At 37.5% G+C, this 25,283-nt stretch overlaps 1 protein-coding gene across 1 annotated transcript; it reads right to left on the bottom strand.

Annotated features, from left to right (window-relative positions):
- Positions 1–3,583: 3,583 nt before the first annotated feature.
- On the bottom strand, positions 3,584–9,491 carry LOC105042203 (stem-specific protein TSJT1). Its single transcript, XM_010919323.3, has 4 exons — positions 9,242–9,491; positions 6,364–6,604; positions 4,118–4,238; positions 3,584–4,012 (listed from the first exon to the last, which is right to left on the bottom strand). Exons 1-4 carry the CDS (start codon positions 9,445–9,447, stop codon positions 3,825–3,827), a joined length of 756 nt encoding a protein of 251 aa, XP_010917625.1. The 5' UTR covers positions 9,448–9,491; the 3' UTR covers positions 3,584–3,824.
- Positions 9,492–25,283: the final 15,792 nt, after the last annotated feature.

Here is a 25,283-nt window from a genome sequence, read left to right as displayed (position 1 = left end):
TTATAAATTATGTTCTATGTTGAATTGATAATTCTATTTGGGTTAATAATATGCATAAAATTATTTTAGTTGTCTATTTTTTACGTATAAGATGGATATGGGGCAGGTATAGGTTGGGTATGGAAACATGGATTATCCGTAGGTATCTGCGAACTCATTGACTATAGGGATGGATATCTCTTTTCTTATCCGATCGGATATCGGATAGGATTTAGATATAAAATATTAAGTTCGGATTTGGAGATGAGTAGTATAATACACGACTCAAATCCTATCCATTGCCATCTCTAGCCCAAAGAACATGGAAGAGCACATCATCAGCACAAACAATGAAGAGATAAATAGACAGGGGGCAACCTTGATGAAGCCCAAAAATAGAGTAAAAAAAGACCATTGAAGTAGCGTTAATCAGGTTGGTGACAGCCATCGATTTTTTTAGATTGATTCCTTGATGCATATCAATCTTTATAAGTCTATTACAAATCAATATTGTAAAGCCCGTCAAAATAACTAGTTTCAAAGTCGGCAATCGAGGTTGTCTATTAACAATCATTAGATCTGGAGCGGAATCGGCATGCCACCATGGATCCCAAAAATATAAAGTTCATTTCAATACTTACTGTCAGATCCTTTTTTATGTAAATCTCAACTTCAAATGATCAAGTTAAGTGCGAATCCCCTTGCATACGCAACACCACAGGATATAGTGCACCTATGAATCGCCATCGCAGGATGGATAGGTATCAAACAATTCATCCACAAGTAAGGATGTGTGAGACACACTGTGTGCATTATTTGATGGCCGTCCATCCTATGATGGTAGTCATCCATGGGTACATCCTACAATGGAACGACTGCCGCTGAGTGTGTTGCAGGGCATCTAGGCTCTCAAAATTTATCGCCTCTCTCCCTCTTTGCGCATGCGCTCCAACTTGTCTGGAGCTCCAAATGTGAAGAAGATGATAGATGTCAAGTGAGCCGAGCTTCATCTCCCTCGATCTCCTCCTCCTCCAAAGATCTCTCCTACACTAACGCACTCCTTGATCACTCTATTTTGATGGTGCTCGGATTAGAAAAACAAGGCCAGCTCTAGCTACTGGACCAAGAGGAAGCAGAGGAAGATAATTGCTTTGAATCTGTCAACAAACATGAGATCAATCTCAACTTTGTCATTTTTCTCTTGATCTTCCTAGCTACAACTTATACTAATTTTAGCCATTTGGACTGATTTTTATGGAAATTTAGCTAGATTTTGATTTCGCTGTGTTCTACTATTTGTTTTCTTATTTGATCTAGTTTTTAAGGAATCCAAGATGTATTCTAATCACTGTTCTATTATCTTCTATCAATCTTGTGATTTTGATTCGATTTTGTTAGAAATTTAGCTGGATTTTATTTTGCCTCTATTATATTGTTTTCAATCTCGTTTTGATCTAATGTTTGGAAATCTAAGGAGAATTTAAATCAATCTACTCTATGATCACCAATCTTTTGATCCGATCTCATTTTTTCTTGTTTGTATTAATTGCTGTGAATTTTGCTTATATTTCTTATAATTTCGGTTCTAATACGCGGTTGCTGCAACATGTGCCATGATTTTCTAGGGGATTAATGTTGGAAGAAGATCCAAGACATAGGAATCTACACCTTCAATGGCCTCATGATGCACATCAAGAAGGTTCTCACCTTCCTTCGAGCCACTGCTTCGGATCCGAAGAGATCCTTCAAATTTTCTAGAGTTTCGATGCTAACTTCTTTTGGTTTTGGTCTCTTCATAAAGCTTGACAGGGATCAAAGGATTGTCCGAAGTGAAGGTCGATGGAGCCATGGAGAAGCTCGTGGTTAGGTCTCTCTTCCTCTTTAGAAATCTCTTCTTTCAAACTTGTGATTCCTTCGATCGTCAAGTTTTCCCTCTCCATCCTTCTGATTTCATTCGTAGAAATGATCCGAGCTATTGGACTCGATCTGTCCTCTCTGATTAGATGATTTGATGGATGAAATTTTATTTTTTTTAAATCCCATGGAAGTCAGTGACCCAACGAACTCCTCGGTGGTGACCTGACGAACTTTGTTATTTTTTTAAATTTCAAAAACTGAAACTTCGTAATTTCCACCGTTAGATCATCCATGAAATTTAATCGAAGCCCTTCATTTATCTGATTAAATTTCTTGCCGCTTTGTAACTGCAAAGGTGGAATACCGGCGCTTTCGATCACGGGGGCATTTGGCGAATTCCATCAGATCTATTTAAAGAAAAACAACAACCAGTAGACATGTTTTATTCAAAAAACAATTAATTGACTTATGTTTGCATCCTGACCGTTGATCACCCATACAACAGATCAGAAAAGACCCAACTGGTTCATACCCTGTGCGTCTCCACACAAGTAGGCGGTTTTATATTGCTGTAAAATTGACGGCGACGATGATAAGAATATGATGGTATTATTTCTTTTGTAGCTTCCGATCCACAGAGGGAACATTATATTCTTCAAAATTTCCGAACTTTTATAATAAAAATATGGATTAGGCGGTGTTCCCGGTCGATTTCTCCGGAAGGGGAGAGCTCGCAGAGCGCCAGGTACGTATTTACATATATGCTTCCCTCTTGGATTAGCAATGATGACCATGAAATACTTACGTGCTGGATGAACCGACTATTTTGATGTTTCCTATGGGGTGGTTTAGTGCTCTGGATAATTTCTACTGCTTATATTGCATCTGATGTGATATTGAACTGTTCAGTTTTAATATTTAGTGGCATTTCTTGGTGCTTCAAGCCAATTTAGAGGTGGTTCATCCGTACATGTCAAGCATCTTACGTGCACGGCACCATGTCATGATGCTTGTGTTATGGACTATAATGTAACTTCAATTGATGCATATGGAGGAAAGGAAAAGGAAAGGAGAAATGAATCGCCGTAGAAATTAGATTTAATTATTATAAAATTTAAATAATTCAAATAATTTTTTAAATCAAATTCAAATGTTCGACTCAAAAGCTTGCAAACTTAGACGAATATATCTATTTCTAATAATATTATATTTTATTTATAATATATATTATTAATATAATATTTTATTTTAATTATATTTTTTTAAATTTTGATCAAAATTTAAACTCAAACTTGAATATTATTTGATTGATATTCAAAATAAGCCGAATTGATCTCAAATATTATTTTTACTAATTAAGTCAAATTTGAACTCGACTAATCTCAAATCAAATTTCAAATTCGAGTATTTTGAATCAAGTCAAACTCAATTCAATTCTCATTATCCACCAGCCCAATGGATATATTAAGAAAGAGTAGGATAGTTTCCTTCTCCCGTACAACAAAAGTTGTATATGAGAAGCAGCTGGGCATGTTATTGTAAACAACAGAACTGTTTTGACCAGCCTTACTCCTGGATTTTGACCATTGAAATTTCCTCTCACCTGCAATCATGCTTTGAGACATAAAGTAAAATTCGAAGGCTATCTGATAATTTCTGAGTAATGATCACTGCATCCTTAGGTTATCTGCTTAACTGGAGAAACACAGTAAATGGAAACACTGGACCTATTGATACCAAGGACAGATTACGGTGGTAATGATGCAATTTTATTTCCCACATGATCTCTACATAAGCTCAAAAGGATCCAGTAGTCCACCATGACAGTTTTCAAGCAATAAGAAGTCTTCTCTGAGTAAACCACAAGCAATTTGTAAAGGATGCAGGGTCAGCGAGTTGAGATAGGAGATGAATGTCTAAAAACATGGATCAATATAACAAGGGCTAAAAAACAAGAGAGAAGGCCCTCCTGAATGATGTTCACACCATTAATATTGAGAAGACCAATTTGCAGAACTGCCAACCCTGGGCATTCCAGTCTCCTTCTTAGCTTCAACATCAACCTTGTAAGTAGCCCCACAGATTTGACCTTCACTGTCAACCCTTGGCATTGCCTTCACCTCATTCATAGGATGCTCAAAGCTCTGCAATCCCCCTGAAGTCGTAAAGAAGCAACCTGGCCAAGGCACCGGAAAAGAATGAGGATACACTGGAAAAGCCAAAAAGGATGTGGTCATCACATAAAATTAAGAGGACTAAGATGTCATGCTTTGTGCATTGCCTTTAGGAAATGGTGCATATGATTTCCCGCAGCCTTTCTTGACAACCTCCACATCATCAGAAAGTACAAGATGATCTTCAGAATCAGTTCCCCAGAAGAAAGGAACACTCCCATCAGCATCCTGAATTGGAAAGAATTATGAGATGTTGGATAAATTTTTACAGGAAGATGAGAGTTCATATAACCATTACTTAGATGCTAATATATTCAGTCAGGTTGATACATGCACTTCATCTCAGTGCATGCAAATGATATTTCTACTATATTTCAAAAGTGTCCTTCTTAAGATTCAAAATCCCACGTGCATTCAAGAATCTAATGTTGGATTGGAAATGTTTCTAATGTATCGAACCGCATATTACTAGATAAGATATCTATACTACAGTATATGACCATTTTATCGACTTTGGCCATGTGTCATGCATGGTAAACAGATTTCCAAAATACACCACAGTGACAGGGATATACATAATAAAACTTACATGGACTTGCATGCATATTTTGTAAACATACATATCTACATACATGCATGAATGTGGATGTATGCGTGTATGTCTATATGTATGCCAATACATATGGATGTCTATTTGTATGTATGTATGTGTACATGGATGGAGATAGAGGGGAATAAACTAGGATACACTCAAGTGCATGCATGCATGCATGTGTGTGTGTGTGTGTGTAGAGAGAGAGAGGGAGGGGAGGTGGTAAACTAGGATACACTTGAGTGTATCTCTATCCAATAGGATGATAGAGGTTCCACATCAATGATCTGAGCTGTTGGATGATACACTTGAGCTGCTGCATTTTTTTGACTACTTGATACATAGTCCAGGAGTTTCTAAACCATATAATTTTTTGTGTGTAAGCAATTTAGAGGTAGTCGACTGCATCCAATGGTCAATGTGGAATCACAATAGTCCAATCTAGACCGGAGTACATCTACGTGACAATCCACATCAATGTAGCCAAGTCAAGCTATGCATCTACATACATATGTACATGTATTTGAGCATCCAACTAATGCTATAAGTTTATTTAAGTATAAACAAGTTCTTCATATCACATTAGAAGAAATTACACAAAAAGAGAACATTCAATTGCAAGGATTTTTAGGTACGAAAATGACAAGATAATCATTTGATAATAATCCAGGAATTACTAGCTCAAGGATGACATCATTGAAAGAGATGTTTATTGGTTCCATTCAGAACTTTAAAAAAGCCTTTTTGATTGCATTATCTCAATGACTTGTCCAATTGTTTGAGACTACATACACACATGTACAAGTGTAAGTTTCTAAAATGAAACCAAGTCACATAAGACAACATGACCTGGACACACTAGTCCATCAATTTGTAGTTTCTATATCTAACCTAGTCCTAAATTATGATTTGGGATAAACCAAATTGCATGCATACCTCTGCATCACGAGGAACTATATGCTTTGTATTGATAACTGATGCAAAATTGATGCTTGCATGAAACTTACACATCTAAAATGGAGGTCAATGTAAGTGTTTGAACTTCAAATTTAAGAATAAACAAGATATAAATCATAGATGTAACAAGAATTTTCACCCCATGGTTAAAGGTTCAGAATTATGAATTCTTTACCAAATAGTATTAGTAAGAGATAACTTTTATTGACGGAAGCTTTTTCCCAATCAAAACTTCGCTTACAAGAACAGATCAAAAAGTAGGAAAAGACAGCAGTGTCAGAATAGCATCAGACCGTAGTACTCATATATTATCATGACATAAAGAAAATAAAAAAGAAGGTGGCAAGAGAAGCAAAGAAGACAACAGCATACAACTAAATCATGTATATCCATGTTAGAGAAGTAACAGTGTCCCAATGTCAAATGTTGAAGATCATGGAATGAGTAAACTGCAACAATGAGAAGGAGATCTTTCATTTTTCATTTTTTTCTAAACATTGGTGAAGAACCTCTGTGAAATAATTCATGAAAGGGTGATCCATACTTCCATTTCGGGCCCTAAAACTTACAGACGAAATGGATGCCCATTGGCCAAGGATCATAAAAATGGAATACCACCAGAGTAATAAACCTTGCACTTATTATGCCCTCTATTAGCCTCCTTCCTCAAAATTCTATGCAGTTATTTTGAGCCTAATATCTTGATATTGCCATCTCATTCCACACCACCGTTTCCTGTTTTCGGACTCTTACAATTCTATCAGAAAATGATAAAAGGAGAGAGAGCCAATTGGGAATACTCACAGCAGCTATGAAGGTAGATTTTGATGAGATATCAAACAGAACGAATGCAAATTTCCCATTCAGATCTCTCACAACCTGGCTTGCAGGGAAAGGCCCTCTGTCTCTTAATGTTCTGTATGCTTCTATTACAATAATTGCTTCATTGGCAGTCTTTCCCAGTCCATACTGTTGCTTCAAAAGAGTAATGTTTTCAATATGTCCTTGGAACAAGCAAAATATGTCATTTGTGACAGCAAACAATCTGCAAACAAGAATTAAGTAATGAAATACGACATTGAAGAGATCACTATATTGCAGTTGATGATAATGGCCAAAAGCAGGAAACATTAGTCTTTCATGATAGAAGAGCCTTCACATATCAAAAAAAGGAAAGCAAACTAATACTGAACTTATTATAAAAAAATAAAAGAAAAAATAAATCTTAATAAAGGATGAAACAGCAGATGAGTTTGGGCTTTCATAAGAAACAAAATGCACCATTATCTATAAAGAAGAGAGGAACTACTCTGGGCAGGCACCAAAGGAAGCAGTGTGCAAATTACAAACTAACCAAAAATATTAATTCTAGTAAAATGATATCAATAGATACCACAGCACCATCACTACCAAAGCCATTTGCATAACCATTAGCCAAGAACTACGCATTGTAATACAAATGGAAAATGTTAGGAAAAAAGGTGGGCTGACAACTTTTGCTTGGGAACCTTTACATTATCATAGACTAGTGTGTGACATGTGCTTTGCCTGTGATTTGGATGAGAAAAAGGGTGAAAGACTCGTTTGGGAACCATGCAATAGACGAGAGAGAAAAAGTTCTGAAGTTGGCGAGCACCTAGATTCGCTGTAAAGGTACCAGGTGCTGTATCAGTACCATATGATACAATATGGCATGCCCCATACAGTACGGTACATCCCCCACATAGACACAAGTTCGGGAGATCCTTGTATCACACCCAGTGATGGTGCCATCAGAAACTGTGCAATATGGATAGGTATAACAAGAAACTGGGAGGAACTGGCTAATTTTTCTCCTACAATATGTTAAACCTCAATACTATGCCGGTGCCTTACCAATACGATATGATATGCTTGAACTAGGTGGTATAAGTTGGTATGGTGAACCATGGTAAGCACCGATGGAGATAAAAGTGGAGTAGAGATGTGTGGGTCCGTATCAGAAAGTCTGCATTATATATACTAGGAATGTGCCAAAGATAAAGAAAAAGATACAGTTCTTCATGTGGCCCTATCTGGTTAACAAACAAAGAACAAAACTTAATCCAATTTAGGAGGGAAGGAATGGGAGAGGAAAAAGAAATGTCCCATTCAGGATGAAATTTCAGAAAGATCAGGTATATAGGGAAAGATAAGTACGGAAAGATGATCTTTAAATCTGCTCAGTCTTTCCAGAGGGCTTTCTTAACCTAGTTATGCTCTGCAATAAAGCCCAGTATGATGGAGAAAGATTTGGGTGATGATAATGAACGTGATTAGCTATTTTATTATGCTGCTCAACTTAACATATTTCCTAAAATTCATTATTAACTCAATCCTAGAGATGAGCATGCTCATTTCTGTAAATCCTAGAGGTGAGTTAGACAATGAACAGAGTTTTAGCATGTCTTAAAACTCTTTCTGCCATACTTTTGAATTTCTGCTTATTATGTCTTAAAAAGGAAATGAGAAAACAAAAACAACAACAGCAACGTTCAACTCACAAGGCAAGGGAGCAAGGCATCAAATGCTGCCACCCAAAAAAGGAATGCCGAAAAGCTTGCAGTAATGGCAGAAATAGCCTTGACAGGAAAGAAATTGTGCATAAAAATCTATAGAGCGAATTCACGCATTATAATCAAGAAACCCACTGTTAAACTAGTCACCAACGGCTTCCATTTTGTTATATTCTAGAACATGCAATGTGAAGGGTGAGTCTGGACTGGAGCCTCACACACCGCTTGGGAGTTTGCTTTTGCTAGCAGAACAGTTATATCCAAAACAAGACATACAACTGCTTTTTGCTTTGTATTTGGCAAAAAAGCAAAATGAATCAGTTCCACAAATTGTAATCTCTTGTGGGAGTTACATCTCCTAGAAGCAAAACTAATCAAAGATTATGAAAGTTATATGACAACGTTCCTCTTGAAAAAAAAAAAAAAAAGAAAGAAAATAAAGAAAGTTATATCACAAAGCAAAACATTAAAACATAGTTCATAGCGAAGGGATCAGGAGAGATTCACCTTGGAAAACTGAAAAAAAGGGAAAGAAGATAAAACCTACCATTCCATCCATCACTACATGATTAATATAATAACCTTTTCCAATTATTTTGTTCCATACACATCAAAACCCTCCTCTCCTCCCATCTTTTAACAGACTTTCCTTCTAAAATTTCTCGTATATTGCCCATTTTGGGCGAAACCACATCTGTTTCCGTGTTCCAAAAAACTCTCCAGAAAAATATACAAGAGGCTTGCTTGCAAAAATCCATACAACAACCCCCGCCCCCCAAACCCCCAGAAAAACAAAGGGAATAACAGATTCATTGATCCAAAAATCAAAAAAAAAAAAGATGAGAGATTTTCGCTGAAGCAAAGCAGTCAACATTTGATCTGATCTCCTTAATTCACAGAGTAAGCCTTGACTTTTTCTAAATCAAACAATGAAGACACAAAATCTAAGAAACAAGAATTATAAACTGTCGAAAACAGCATATAAATAGAAAGAAATAATGAATTCATAATGATCCTCAAAAATGCACGTAAAAGGTGGATCTCACACGGGCAACAAAAACTAAGACTATACAAGAAATAATAAATAAGAAACAAGAAGTTCATTAAATATACAAAGAAGTTAAGAAGAAGAGTGATTGGATTTAGACCTCGGGAGGAATGGGTTCTGCTTCCCGTCGGAGAAGGCCATGGCGCCGGCAGAGGAACCGAGGTGTATGGTCACCGCTCCCTCGTGCGCCGCCGCGAACTGCTCCAGTAGAAGGCGCACCCCTCCCCCGCCACCCTCCGCCGCCGCCGCCGGGCTCCGCAGCCCCTCCGGGCTCTTCGCCACCGACCGATCGAATACCGCCAGCATCTCCACTGTCCGATCCCTCTCTCTCTCTCAGATGCCCCGCGATTCTTACACCAGGAGAGACGGGAACGAGAAGTTGGATTTAATGACTTATAATTTTTAAAATGCCCTCGATCGGTAAATAAATTACTCATTTGGTACCTTGTATACGGTGCAATAAATGAAGTCAGGTAGGGGTAACTTTGGAAGGATACAAGGGATCCGTCGTCTCCGTTGTACGTCAACGGAGACTGGGCGTTTAACCAAACATTGAGACGTCCACACGTGGCAATTCGGAAGTGAGTTCAAAACTGGTTGTAGATGGCGTAAAGTGTAGGCATCTGAGGAATAGGAGGGTAGTTTTGTAAATTCAAGAAAAAGTAAAAAGGTCGGTACTTGATTGCTATTATCATAGCAATTTACCCATCTGAGCCTCGTCACTGGTGCAAAGTGGTAACATGAACGTTGAAGGAGATGGTTAGTTCGAAGCGCCAAGGGACAAAAATACTTGGAAATACCATGTGCTTACCGCAATTTTATTCTTTCTTGGAGAGAACACGATGACCATCATTAATTTTTGCAGGATTAAATTATCGGTCCTTTCTTTGACCATACTATAACGATAGCTTTCTGATTATCCCATGACATGTAGCCCTCAAGTCATGATATATTTTTATAAAATACCCCTATACATAGTCCCTCTGACAATATATGAGGGTGGCAACTTTATTCGATCCACGTGGATGTCTGATCTCATCCAAATGGAGGAGATTTTATCTAATCCGATTGAAATTTGAAGTAAGTGTGAGTTTTAAAAAAAATATCGAAAATAAGTTCGAATTGGATGTAAGTAATGATATATCTTGATTCGAACCCAACTCGGTATAATCTTAATATATAACATCCATTCAAAAATAAATTAATTTTATATTATTTACATGTATCCGATCTGATCCGACCAAACCAAACTCTCTTATAGATCCGATCCGACCCGATCTGACCCGAGGAAGATATGGGTTGGGTACGGGTATGAGATTTTTATTTGTAGAATGTTTATGGGTATTGGCCAATCTGACTCGTATCTAATCCATTGCCATCCCTAACAACACATTCTCGATTCCATAGTTTACAACATATTGCCACTAAAATTCGGGTCACGATCGAAAGAAGCTGGAGTGGTAATGCGTCCTTTCAGTTGGAAAATATGGACACAAGTCCTGATCGAAGTTGACTTCGATGAAAACCCTCCAATGCTCAAGTCAAATCTCAAAAAAATAGAAGGAAAATAATATAAAGGATTATGGCTGCATATCTTGAAAGATCCTCTATAGATCCTTTTATAAGATGAAATCGTTTAACCATCGAGAGAGATCAAAGGGATGATTCAAATGCAATATGGTGAGACTCTCGATCAAAATTGAGAGAGCGGTTACCGCACCTACCTTTTCCATTCCAAAGCCAATTGGAAGTCATAGGCAATTTTGAATTTTGGATTAAGAAGTAGGTGGGATCGGGCTTGCCTCTTTAATTGAGAGTTTGGTATAATTTGATGGAAGTAGACACTGAGGGAAGGAAATGGTTGAGTTAGATCTCATCCAGCGAGATAAGGATCGGTACGTGTCTACAACCGAAGTCAGAACTCAGCATGCCCAAGTACTCCACCATCTGCAATCGTCTGTGTTGAAAGCCAATCGCTATAAAGATATAAGAAAATATGATGACAGAGTCAAGAAAGGTCAATCCTTGAATTCTACTCAGAACTGTAGTCAGGATTCAAGGATCATCATGTGCCGAAGCTAGGATCAGGCCATCTTATCGGGCCCATCGACCCATACCTAGTTGCTTGCCTATATCTTCGACCCAAGGAGAAAATATCCTCCCAACATATGCCCTCTACTCTCGAATTCAATTTGAGCGAAGGGAGTACCAAAATTTTGATTAATCGAAGACGCATTATTTTTTCTGCAAGAGTGCAGCATGTGCTTCTTAGGTGAGTCAAAGGGCCATTTCAAACTGTAATCATGATCGAAGGATGATCGCCAGAGTTCGGAGAATGGCGTACTTTATTTTCTATGCATATCATTAATTGATCGACTGATGCCTCTCTACCATCAATGGATTGCACCACGTGTTAATTATCGGATGGTCAAACAGGATTCAGTATCTGGATGATTCTGATTTTAATGTTTAAAAAGGAGGCAGTCTTTGACTTTTTCCATATGTTCTCAGACCTTCCTTCCTCTCTCCTAGTTTTCCTCTTCATCTTGAGGGTGTTCCGGTTCGTCGGTGGTTTCCTTTCAAGCAGTCGTCTTCATCTCTCGAAGAATCGCCATCTCTTTCTTTCTTATTGCGTCACAATATGTTGGTTTTTCTTCTCTTCTTTTCTGTCTTCTTTTCACCTTTCTGGTTTGGTTGCTTCTTGTGTCTCTAACAGTGGATTCTAGGAGCCATAGCGAAATTCACTCTTCTGAATTGCTCTCTTCCTCTTCTGGGTTATTCCTATTAGTGGAGGTGAAGAACATAGTGCCACATCTTTTGCTCCAAACCAGATTAAATCTAAGTTGGGAGTTAGAAATTTGAATTATATTCGTGCTCGATACAAGATCCCAACTGTCTTTAAATTAGAGTCTCCTAATACCAGTGGTAGAGTGAATAATCTTCCTCCTGGTAGGATAAGTTTGTATGAAGAAGCCTTTAAAGCTAGACTTAGGCTTTCTATCCACCTTTTTATAGTTGAGATTTTTTACTTCTTTAGTCTTTATTTGTGCTCTGTTATTCCAAACTCCTTCCATTTTATCATTGATTTTTTAGTTTTTTGCTCTAGAGTCGGGGTCCAGCCTTCTTTATCTCTTTTTCGATCCTTGTACATCATAAAAAGGCATACCAAAAATTGATGGTACGTCTCTCTCTCAAGAGGAGTCTTTGCATTGATAAAAGGGGCTCCATCTTCAGTTCATAATTGGAAGATTTGGTTTTTTTTCATTTTTGATCCTTCTATAGAGGAGTGGGGGTGTCCACACTAGGATCAATCGAAGAATTCTATCTTCCAAATTTTGAAGCTTGGAGATGAAGATCAAGAGCACTCTACGACTTGGAGGGAATATAAGATTCTCCCACTAAAAGAGTTGCTATTAGAGCAGTCTCTTTTTAATGCTAGTATTAGTCTGGCCGATCTTAGAGGTGAGAAGATCCTCCTTCCTCCCCTCGGTGCTTCTTCTTATTGTCTTTCATTGATGTTAAATCTTTTCGTAGCAACGATGAAGCTCGAAAAAATGAAGAAGTTGCTAAGGGGATCGTTGAAGAGGGAGGCACCTTATTCATCTGCTGGTGTTCGGAAGAAACCCAAAGCTCTAAGCAAAAGTGAAAAGGAGAGTTCCTTCGACTTCAACTCAAGAGGGAGCTATTTCGGCTTTTCCCTCCTGAAGCTAGCTTTCAGAGCCTACTATGTTCCCTACCCTCAAAGTTGGTTCGATATTAGCAGAGTTGGATTCTGTTGGAGAATGATAGATCAGGAACAAGGTCAAGGTTCATCCACCATCAAGGAGATTTTTGATAGTTGGAAAAACTCCAACCGTGCCTTTAAGGGTATGCTCCTTAATGATGATCTGGAGGAGATCGAGAAAGAATACTATGAAGCAACAAAGGCAGATGATCTCCACTTTTGTGAAGGTGAATATGCTTCTATTTCTCTTTTTCTCTTTTTTTTTTTACTCACTCCCTGTCTTATAGATGTAGGTGGGATACTATGCGGCAACCATTATTACTAAAATGAATGACGCTGAAAAGAAACTGGTCGGAGTAGATAAGAAGTGCAAATCAACCGAAGCTACAGAGGCCAAGGCCAAGTCGAGAGCAGAAATGACAGAAGCTGAGGTTGTCCAATTGAAAAATAAGTTGAAAGAAATTGAAGTTGCTCTAACTTCGAAGAAAAAAGAGAGGTTGGGAGCGCAAGCCAAGGCCATCGATGTTGAAAGGAAGGCCTAGGAACAAGCTGTCGAAGTGGGATGTGAAGCTGTAGAAGCCTTCCTCGCATCCATTAAATATTCGGATGAAAAGTGTGCATTTAGTCAAGATGCCTTCAACATCAACTTGGATATCTGCAGTAAAAAAGTGAAGGGAGTGTTTTCCGAACATGAATTGGAGTTTCTTAGACCACCCGGGAGAGGAGGAAGAAGCTGTCACCGAAGAGACTTCGATTGTCGAGGTAATCGAAGGATTCTTTGAAGCTATTGCACCCCCTTAGAGTGTCTCCTGCACCTATCTCTGCTGACGTTGTGACGCCTTCGCAAGTGCTGGAGTGACTAGCCGTGGTTACATCTAGTCCACCATCAGTCGATCCTCATGTTGAGATCGAACAAACTAAATTTGTATTTTCTTTCTGTTAGTCACGTACAAATTGACTTTTGGTATTAATGAAAAGAGGAGTTTTACCCATATTTTTAGACTTATTTGTATATGATGCTCTTCTAAGTTGATCCAATGTGACTGTTGCGACCACATGTTCATCCAATATTGGGTTAAATATCTTTCGATAGCCTTACCTCTGAGAATTTGAATTGAAACTCTCAAAAAAAATTTATACCAAGCTCAGCAGGATGCTGTCGAAGCCAAGATAAAACTTCGAAGGCTGGAGATAAGTAATGAAGAGGCGACAATAGAGAAGAGAAGCCTACAAAAGCATTTAGAGGAGACAAATAGAAAATAGTTCTTTGAGAAATGCAGATTGACTGCGGCCATGATGAAATTACAAGGTCCGCTGGGAATGCTAGCTAGAAGATGGATGCAGAGAAAGCCCTTCTTAAGGAAGAACTGCAAGAGGTCCAAAATGAAATCATGAGATTGAAGTATACTCTTGCCTTATGTAAGATTGGTGATGAAGCCACACCAGAAATTGATAGACTCAAAGAAGAACTTTATTTGGCTAGGGACGAGATAAAAAATTTTTATCACTCATTGGATAAAAAGAGGTCAGCAGTTGATGATGTTTGGAGCGAACTAGTCAAGACCAGGAGAACAATTATTGACCTCTAGAGCTCTTCATAAGGATAGATCCACATTAATCGAACTTCAAATTCAGCTTGCGAAAAAGATGACTATAGTCGAACACACTAAAGCAACCATCAAGTTATTGGTGGATCGGCTTGCTTTGACATTACACGATACGACTATCACAATTGGTGATATATCAGCTCAAGCGATGGATCTCAGCTTTGAAGAATGTTGAAGCTTAGTTAGAAGGCTTTTTCTAAAAGTTGATTTTCATCTTTCAGCTTTAGACCTAGGGGGAACATCAAGCGTCGAAGCTCCACCAACCAAAGATTGATCTTTTAACCTATGTGCCATCTCTTTTTGTCTTTTTGTAGTCATCTATTCTGTAACTTATTGCCTGGATCGGATCTTCTCTTGCTGATTATAGATCACGAAAACAGTAGTAAAAATGGGAGAAAAATCTTGATAGCGGATCAGATCAGGCTTAGAAGAATCCTAGGCGTAAGGAAGAAGAGAGGGAGAGGGAGAGCAATTAGGGAGAAAAGGCTTATATTTTGATTCCATTTCATCAAAAACATAAATAAAATTATATATATACATGGTCAATTTGATTCAAACCAAAAATTCTCCCAGCAAACTCAATTTGGTATAATTTTCAAGCCCATATATACCTATGTCTTGCCTTGCACATCCATTAGACTTGCACATCCATTAGACTAAACCCCTAGTCTAATTCTTGGATTAGCTCTTTAAGACCTCCAATATCAAGGTCTTAAGTCATTAGAATTAAGTCCAATTCTAACTCAAATCAGAATCTTGAAAGTCTTCTATCCGTGCTGTCGAGTCGGCTCTATCAGGGTCTGAGCCGGCTCTGGCACATCTTTCCATAGCGTAGCAGAAAATATTGCTTTCTGTTTTTCTATCAGAGCTGGCTCTCTCAGGATTGGAGCTGGCTCGATCTGGATCCGAGCCAGCTTGACTTATGGTCGAGCCAGTTCGACAGCTGTATCATCCACTGGTGTCAGAAACACAGCTTTCTGTCTACTATCTGAGCCAGCTCTCTCAAAGCTCGAGCCGACTCAACTGCTGACTGATGCTTTTGATGCTTCATTCACATCTTGTCCTTTCTTTGTCAGTTCTCAAGGCTTGGAAGCACCATACCTGAGTTCACAATCTCTATCTTGGTGCTTCCAAATCTTTGTAAACTCAGTCCTATCCACCAATACCATCAGTGTCATATAATAGTGAAAGCTGTCCCATGAAAGTACCTTCATGAGTATATCAGCTGGATTCTCCTTAATGTGAATTTTCACCAACTCCACTTCACCATCTTCCACAAGTTCTCTGAACCAGTGGTACTTCATATCAATGTACTTCATCTTTGCATGATAAATAGAGTTCTGTGCAAGCAACAAAGCACTCTGGTTGTCAAAATGTACTCTGACAACATCCTGCGAGAAGTCCATCTCCAAAGCCAAGCCTTTCAACCATAGGGCTTCCTTTGCTACCTCTGAGAGAGCTTCCTTTGCTTTGCTTCTGTAGTAGATAAGACTGTTATAAATTGCAAGCAAGATCTTCACAAGATTGGACCTCCATACAGGCTGAACATAAAATCTATCGTTGAGTGTCGAATGTCTTATTAAAATCTGCATCTACAAACCCCTCTATAACCTCCTGAGCCTCCTTAGACATGTTGGAGTATCCATCATCACCTTCTTGCTAACCATAGTAAATACCAACTTCAACTATACCAGTCAAATATCTAAAAATATCTTTCCGTACTTTTCAGTGCTCCCTGTCAAGTTGCACCATAAATCGCTCACTTGACTCATTGCATGGGCTATATAGAGTATATAATGCTCCCCGCATCAGAGGCATATGGTACTCTCTCCATCTTCTAAGTCTCCATCTCAGTCTTTGGCGACATAATCTTCGAGAGTTTGAAATGCCTGATAAGTGACAGCTCTGTCAGTTTTGCATCCTTCATCCCATATCTCTCCAAGATCTTCCTTAGGTAGCCTTCTTGAGATAAATGCAACAGCCCCTTGGATCTATCTCTGCTGATCTCCATATCCAGGATCTTTCGTGCTGGCTCCAAATCCTTCATCTCAAACTTTCGAGATAAAGCTTCTTTCAACTCCTACGTAACTTCTTTACTCTTGCATGCAATCAACATATCATCTACATACAAAAGTAAATATATCCTAAATTTATCATCAAGAGATCTAACATACACACATGGGTCATTATCATATCTGGAAAGATCAATGCTCCTCATATAAGTGTCAAGTTATTTATACCACTATCTAGGAGACTGCTTCAATCTGTACAGCGATTTCTTTAACAAACAAACCATTCCATCTGATCCAAATTCTCTAAACCCCTTTGGTTGCTCCATATAAATACTCTCCTCCAAACAACCATAAAGAAATATTGTCTTCACATCCATCTACTCCAATTTCAAATCCTATGCTGCTCAATGCTCAACAGCATCCTGATAGATGTATGTCTGACGATCAGAAAGAATACTTCTGCATAATCAACTCTTTTTTTCTATGAGTATTCTTTGGCTACTAGCCTAGCTTTGTACCTTACTCTATCTTGCTCTGAAAGTGCCTCCTTTCTGGTATAAATCTATTTGGAGCCAATAGGTCGAGCATCCCCCCATAAATTCATCAACTGCCATGTCTGATTCTTCTTGAGAGACTCCATCTCCTCCATCATGGTCTGCATCCATGACTTTCGATCCAGACTCTCCATGACCTTCTCAAAGGTCTCTGGATCACCATTAGCAATGATGAAGTATAAAAAATTATCTCATCAATGCCATACCTAATCGGTTTATGAACAGTACGCTTCAGCTTGTGTAGTGCCACTCTCTTTGCTATATCATACAAGTCTATTATCTGTGGCTATCTCTGTACTTTCTTTTGGACAATATCCTCTCCTCATCGATCCACTGCACGTGTATGACCATTCCTTCCCGATTCCATCTTAAATTGAACACGTTTCGAGCCTGAAGTTGAAGGCAAATCACTTGACTACAAGTGCTATTCGCTGCTGTCCTGAGCTATATTTTCTGCTCCATCCATACTTTTTGACTTCTTCAAGATGCTCTTTTTATCAAAGATCACATTCCTGCTAATGACACACTTCTAGAAATATGGATCCCATAACAAGTAACCCTTCATACCTATAGGATATCTGATGAAAATCATCTTCTGTGACTTCAGATCCAATTTGCTCCGTTCGGCTTTCTCTACCAAAGCATAAGCTGGACAGTCGAACACTTTCAGATGGCCAAGCTCCACCTTCTTTCCACTCCAGACTGCATTTGAAAATCCTCCATTGAGTAATCTATAGGAAGACCTGTTAATAAAGAACAAGCAAATGTTAGAGCATCACCCCAAAAAGACTTGGGCAGTGATGCATGCAACCTCAAGCTTCTAGTTTTTTTAGTCAGTATCTGATTCATCCTCTCCACGATATCGCTCTGTTGAGAGGTCATCCTCACTATGTAATGATGCTTGATGTCATTTTTTTCATAGTACCTCCTAAACTTCTGACTTATGTACTCCTCTTCATTATCAGACCTTAAATACTTCACTGGCTGTCCTGTCTCCTTCTCTATCTCAACTCTCCAGACCTTAAACCAGACAAACACCTCTGATTTTTTTCTGATCAAATACACCCAAACTCTCTAGGAGAAGTCATCTATAAAGGTGACAAAGTATCTAGCTCCTTCTCGAGTTACAACAGGTGCTGGTCCTCATACGTCCGAGTGAACAAGCTTCAAAATAGCTTCACTCCGTTTGGATCTACTAACAAACTTTATCTTGTACTGTTTACCGTAGATATAAGGCTCACAAAGGTCATCACCCTCCTTCTTGAGTGTTGGAATAAGTCCTCTCCTACTCAATTCTATGAGCCCCTGATCACTGATGTGATCCATACGATAGTGTCACAGCTGATAGGTAAGCTGTTCCTCTTGTGCTGCTGTAGAAGCCTCCGCACTATCGATAACCACTGAACCTTCCATCTTATACAAGTTATTCTTCAGTCTTCTCCCTTTCATCAACACCAAAGCACCCTTGGAGATCTTCAAACACCCACTCCCCGATTGATAACTAAAAACATATCTCTATTTCTCCAAGTAACCCAAGGATATCAAATTCTTCTTCAGTTCCGGCACATACTTCACATTGATAAATATTCGTACGACTCCATCATACATCCTCACTTTGATAGCACCAATACCAGCCACTCTACATGGGTGATCACCTACAAGACTCATACTACCACCATCTATTTTTTTTATAGGAGGCAAACTAATCACGATGTGCAGTGTAGTAGTGAGAACATGCTGAATCAAGTATCCAATAGCTATCAAACTCAACTATCCATCTGATACTATCAGTATATCATCTCTACTGTCTTTAGATGATACAGCACCACTCCCACTGGTCGATCCAACCTTGTCTTTCCCCTTCTCATTCTTAAGAAGTGGGCAATTTCTCCTTAGATGATCAGGTTGATGACACTTATAGTATTTCACAACCTTCAAATTCTCTCGAAACTTCGATCTACCCTTAGACTTATCTCGAGTTCTCTCCTTAGGTCTTTCTTGCCTCTCATTTACAATAAGCACCTCTGAGTTAGGGCTACCTTTATATAGTTTCTCTCACTGCTCATTTGACCTGAGAACTCCAACTATTTTCTCAAAATTTAGGATCTTTTTTTCATACACCAAAGTAGTAATGAAACCATTATAAGAAACTGACAACGAACACAATAATAGGAGAGCTCTATCCTCGTTATCTATCTTCATATCAAGGCTCATGACATTTGAGCAAACTTGATTGAATTTTTGGATGCGGGCAATCAGATCTCATCCTTCGGGCATCCTCAAACTATACAGTTGCTTCTTCAACCATAACTTATTTATCATATTTTTGCCTATATATATGTTCTCAAGCTTCTTCTAGAGCCCTTTCGGTGTGGTCTCTGTGTTAATCTCAGGCAAAACCTCATCAGTAAGGTCCATTCTAATTGTGTTAAAAGTTATTTCCTCCAATTCCTCCCAATCTTTAACAAAATTTTTTTCAAGCCTATCCTAAATCAAGACCTTGTAAATTCTGTTCTGAACTAACAGATCCTTCATCCTTTGCTGCCAAAGGATAAAATTTTTCTTGCCATTAAACTTTGCAAAATCTGCCTTAAGGGTACTTGACACCATTCTACACAGATTTCAATTTCAACATAAGGAATATTCACAAATCTATATAATTCTGGATAAAACAGGATAGATTACTCAAGATCAAGACAGATCCTTATCCAAATCAGACGTTCAAGACCTTTTCTCCACCAGATCTAGCTTCTATGCTCTGATACCAATTATTATCTGGATCGAATCTTTTCTTGCTGATTGTAGATCGCAGAAGCAGCAGTAAGGATGGAAAAAAAATCTTGATGGCAAATCAAATCAGACCTAGAAGAACCCTAGACGTAAGGAAGAAAAGAGAAGAAACATGAGAGAGGGAGAGGGAGAGTAATTAGGAAGAAAAGGTTTCTATTCTGATTCCATTTCATCAAAACCATATACAAAATTATATATATATATGGTCAATTTGATCCAAACCAAAAACTCTCCCAGCTAATCCAATTTGGTACAATTCTCAAGCCCATATATACTGATGTCTTGCCTTGCACATCTATTAGACTAAACCCTTAGTCTAATCCTTAGATTAGCCCTTTAAAACCTCCAAAATCAAGGTCTTAAGTCACTAGAATTAAGCCCAATTCTAGCTCAAACTAGAATCCCAAAAGTCTTCTATCCGTTCCGTCGAGCTGGCTCTATCAGGGTTCGAACCGACTCTGGCACGTCTTCCCACAATATGTCAGAAAATGTTGCTTTCTATTCTCCTGTCAGAGCTTGTTCTCTTAGGGTTCGAGCTGGCTTGATCCGGATCCAAGCCAGCTCGACCTATAATCGAGCCAGCTTGACAGCTGTGTCATCCACTAATACCAAAAATATAGCTCTCTGTCTGCTATCTGAGTCGACTTTCTCAGAGCTCGAGCCAACTCGACTGCTGGCTAATGCTCCTAATGTTTCCTTCACATCTTGTCATTTCTTCATCAATTTTCAAGGCTTAAAAGCACCATACCAAAGTTTACATAACTGTTGTCAGAAATTTGCTGAAGGAATAAAATTTGATGCTTCAGCGTCGCATGGGTTCGCCATCCTGCGAATGGGACTTATGGTTTGGATGAACGATTTCCATATTGGAGTAGCTTATCATGATATGCATAGAGCGGTTGTCTTTAAGTTCGACTTTGTGTCTTGCCGAAGTTAATGGTTTGAAAGTCCTCTTGGGTTAATACTCCAAAGGCCTTTCTAAATTGACCTTTGCTTTTTGACCAGTTGGGATCTTCATGGGCGTTGGCTTTACTAAGAAGCAAGCATTACCTTCGAAGATCCTTGTAGGTTAGCCCCCAAGACAGAGTAGCCATTTGTACTTAGCAACTGACTCTTTTCTCGAATGAAGCATAGCCTTTTCATCAAAGATAACATCTCTATTGACCATAAATTTCTAAGAATTTTAGGCTCAACACACTATAAAATCTATAGCCTTTTACCCTAGGCTGATAACCAAGAAAGATACATTTTATATTTTTTTTTAAAATTTAGTATTATTAATATATACATAAGTAGGACAATCAAATTTTTCTTCAAAATAGAATAATCAATAGATGTACCAGATTATACCTCAATAAGAGACTTTAACTTAATAGTAGTGAATGAAGACCTATTCACCAAATAGTAGACCACATCAATAGATTCAGTCCAAAAATACTGAGATAGATTAGATCAAAAAAGTATACACCATACTCTCTCCAAAAGAATCATCTGTAATATCATTCTATTGTGATGTCTTCCTCACTATATGATATCTCATAATACCTTCAACCTCGTAGAACTCATTAAATTGGCCATCATAAAACTCTATGTCATTTTTAGTTTTTAATCTCTTAATCTTCTTACTGGATTGTTTCTCAACAAATGCTTTTCACTTCTTAAAAGTGAAAAAAAGTTATCAGAAAGATATATTTTATACCTTTTTTCCAAATTTACTATTGTTAATATATGCAAAAGTACGACAATCAAATTTTTCTTTAAAATAGAATAATCATAGATGTACCAGACCATATCTCAATAAGAGTCTTTAACTTAATAGTAGTAAATGGAGATCTATTCACCAAATAGCAGACCATATCAATAGATTCAGCCCAAAAATACTGAGATAGATTAGATCAAAAAAGCATACACCATGCTCTCTCCAAAAGAATCATCTGCAATATCATTCTATTGTGATGTCTTCCTCACTATATGATATCTTATAATGCCTTCAACCTCGTAGAGCTCATTAAATTGAACATCATAAAACTCTATGTCATTTTCAGTTTTTAATCTCTGGATCTTCTTGTTGGACTATTTCTCAACAAATGCTTTTCACTTCTTAAAAGTGAAAAAAACTTTATTGTTGTGCTTTAGAAAGTATACCCAAACTCTTCTCAAAAATTCATCAATAATAGTCAATAAATATCAAGAACTATCTTTAAACTAAACAAGTGCAAAACCCCAAAGATTAGAATAAATGTAATCTAATATATCCTTTATCCTATAAATAACTATACTAAACTTGACTTTAGACTACTTCTTATAGACACAATGCTTACAAACTCAAACTTCTCGATTTTCTGACTACACAACAAATCATGTTTGCTCAAAATAGATATGCCAACCTCACTCATATGATCCAAACGAATGTTCCACAAATGAGTACTATCTGAATATGAATTTGATGAGGAAACTGATGCAGCACCAATAACTTTGCTATCCTGAAGCAAGTAGAGGCTATTAGACAATCTACCTTTTAGTACAATAAGAGAATCTTTTGAAACCTTTAAAACTCCTTCACTAGAATATTTAAAATCATGTGCATCAAGAGTACTCAAAGAAATTAAGTTCTTTCTTAAATCTTGTATATGTTGCACATCAGATAAGGTCCTAGCGATACCATCATATATCTGAATTTGAATTGCTTCTGTACCAACAACTTTACAGGATATATTATTCTCTATGAGCACAACACCAACAATAAATGAAAAATCAATTTTGATGAAGACACATAATAGAAATATGCTAGATCAAGAATCCAAGCATTTTTAGATAAATTAACAAATATTAAAAGGACATCAGCACCACCAGAACTATCCTATGGTATACTAGCCAAATCACTAAAATTACAGATATTATTGGACTTCTCCTTCTTTTCTTTGAGTTTAGAACAATCAGATTTTTAGTGCTCTTCATTTTTGTCTTTCATCTCATCGGATTTTGATTTGCCTCTATTATTTTTTGAATTTGAACCCAAATTCTTTTTTTAATCTACCATCTAGCAAATAAACCATATGTTTAATTTTCATCCCAAATTTCAGACATCCTTTTTATTAATTCTCTCGAGTTCAATGAAGCTCTCACATTTTTCATAGAAAGAGTCTCGACCATAAGCATAGTATCAATAAAATGCTCAAAAGAGAGAGGTAATGAATACAACAGAAGAGCTTAATCCTCATCATCAATTTTCATATCAATATTTTTCAAATCCAAAATAATTTATGAAATTTATTAAGATGATCTTTTAGGAGGCATACCTATTTTTATCTAAAAAGTGCAGGGCTGCTGCTTTAGATAAAGTCAATTTATTAGAGATTTGATCATATTCTTTAACCTAAGCCATAATAATGTAGTAGATGACTCGTCCACAATGTCTCACAAAACCTCATCTATCAGAAATAACTAAATTGCGTGCACTCTAGGAGATCATTCTTATCCTCTCCTAATAATATTATCGGTAAAATATCTCTATTCTTTAACGTCTTCAGCAATCTTATTGAACAATAGGGATCGCATCTTTATATACCAAAGACTGAAATCATTCTTCTCATTTAACTTTTCGATCTTAAATTCACAACCATCACGAAAAAATTACAAAGAACAAAAACAAGAATTAACAGATAATCAAAATCCAAAACAAAATGAACAAATCTAAACCTCAAGCTCTAATACTAGTTTGTTATAAGATTATTGAAATCTGAACTAACAACAAGCAATCACATACGGAAAAAGTAGTACACAATGATTTATGTGATTTGACTTTTGACCTACATCTATGAGTGAAGATGGAAAAAAATTTAACTATATCAAAAAGATGAAATACAAAAGGTATATGGTGGCTCAAATAACAAATGATGGCTCTTTAAATAATGGAAGACGTGATTACAATATATATATATATATATATATATATATATATATATATATATATATATATATATATATCCATCAAATCTTAAAATAAAGAGAAAAAATTAAAATACTTAAATGGAATGATTAAAGTCCAAAATAGATGGGATCCATACCTCAAGTCACACCAAATTTCATTGCTAGGTTGAAACGAAAACTTTGGTCATTGGGTGGCTTAGTCGTGAACTCCATTCCTACATATTGGATGTCTGCATTTCTCCTCCCAGCAAAAGTCATTGAAAGAATAGATAAGAGGCATCACAATTTTCTTTGGAGGGGAGTCAAAACTTTCTTTGGAGGGAGGACTAGTTATGTAAGAGAGGCTAACAAGTTTGTGGCCAAAAAAATTTGAGAGACTAGGAATTCTAGATCTCAGATTATTTGTTGTCTCCTCATTAAATGGTATTGGAGGTATTTTCTCACACAACAAAGGCCATGGAGAAAAATAATTCAAAGCACCTACTATGGAAACAAAGCAGCATCCTAGATTCCATTGGGAGTCATCATAAGGCATGTCAAACTTGAAAAAGTATTCTGAAGCTATGATCTTTTTTTTTTATTTTTAATTTAAATAACGAGAAAATGGATGGATAAGATTGGAAGGATAGATATTTTTTATTATTTAATTCAAAAAATTACAAAATGGATGGATAGAGGAGTTGTCCATCCATCTTAGCCAATCAATTTACATCCCTCCCAAATCAGGAGGATGCAATGAGGCCCTAACAGACACAGATCAAGGGCGGAGCTTTAGACGGATGGTCAAAGGCTGTCACATTCCACGTTATGGTGCTGCGCCTTTTGTTTCTCAAAACTGCTGTGCACATGGCTGAAAGCTGCCGAGACTTTTAATCCCTGCGGTTCTTCTTGCTTCTTATTTTATTTTGGGATCACGGTCAGGACGTTCTTCTTCACATGTGGCTCCGGTTCTCTGACTTGATGCCCAATTTATTCCATACCACATGCTTCCTGTTTTCTCTTCTGATGATTATGTTTGGATTTAAGTTCATGTTCATTGCTTGTAAAATAGAACTTTTCCTGGGAATCCCAGGTCATCTATCTTTTGTTCTCAGTTTTAATATATAGCCTCTGGCTCTGATTCACCCAAAAAAAAAAAAAAAGGCTGTCACATTCCACAAAAAAGTTCATAATTCAGAGATTAACTCGTCACTTGTACGTTGGATGAGCTGCGCCAAACTATTGGACTCACCCAAATGCTGGACTCGACCGAACGCATCCAGCCTGGAGTAGAGCATGAGATGATCCAGTCCAATCTTCCTTTCTTCTGATGACAGGAACGAGACTTGTTTACTTTGCATCATAATCTCAATCCAAAAAGAGAAAAGGAAGGAACACTCTGGCTCAACTCATGCTCAAACCCGAGTCAGTACTTTTCTGTCCAAACAAGTGCAAGGTTTTCTGTGAGGCTGTTTTCTTTATGTAAAAAAAAAATAGAGGGAGCACATACTTGCATCTGAGAGACTGATGAGGAAAGACGACAACC

Source organism: Elaeis guineensis, chromosome 3 (genome assembly GCF_000442705.2).
Source record: "Elaeis guineensis isolate ETL-2024a chromosome 3, EG11, whole genome shotgun sequence".
Classification (NCBI taxonomy): domain Eukaryota; kingdom Viridiplantae; phylum Streptophyta; class Magnoliopsida; order Arecales; family Arecaceae; genus Elaeis; species Elaeis guineensis.
The sequence above is the reverse complement of the archived record's forward strand: the minus strand, read 5'-3'. Positions and strand labels throughout refer to the sequence as shown.

What these genes read in the sequence shown, in the direction of transcription:
- LOC105042203 (XM_010919323.3), bottom strand. Translation starts at nt 9,447, where the DNA reads ATGCTGGCGGTATTCGATCGGTCGGTGGCGAAGAGCCCGGAGGGGCTG. An exon ending in CAGAACCCATTCCTCCCGAG is followed by an intron (nt 6,605 to 9,241) that starts GTCTAAATCCAA and finishes TCTTGTTTGCAG; the next exon opens with ATTGTTTGCTGTCACAAATG. An exon ending in AATCTACCTTCATAGCTGCT is followed by an intron (nt 4,239 to 6,363) that starts GTGAGTATTCCC and finishes TTTCCAATTCAG; the next exon opens with GATGCTGATGGGAGTGTTCC.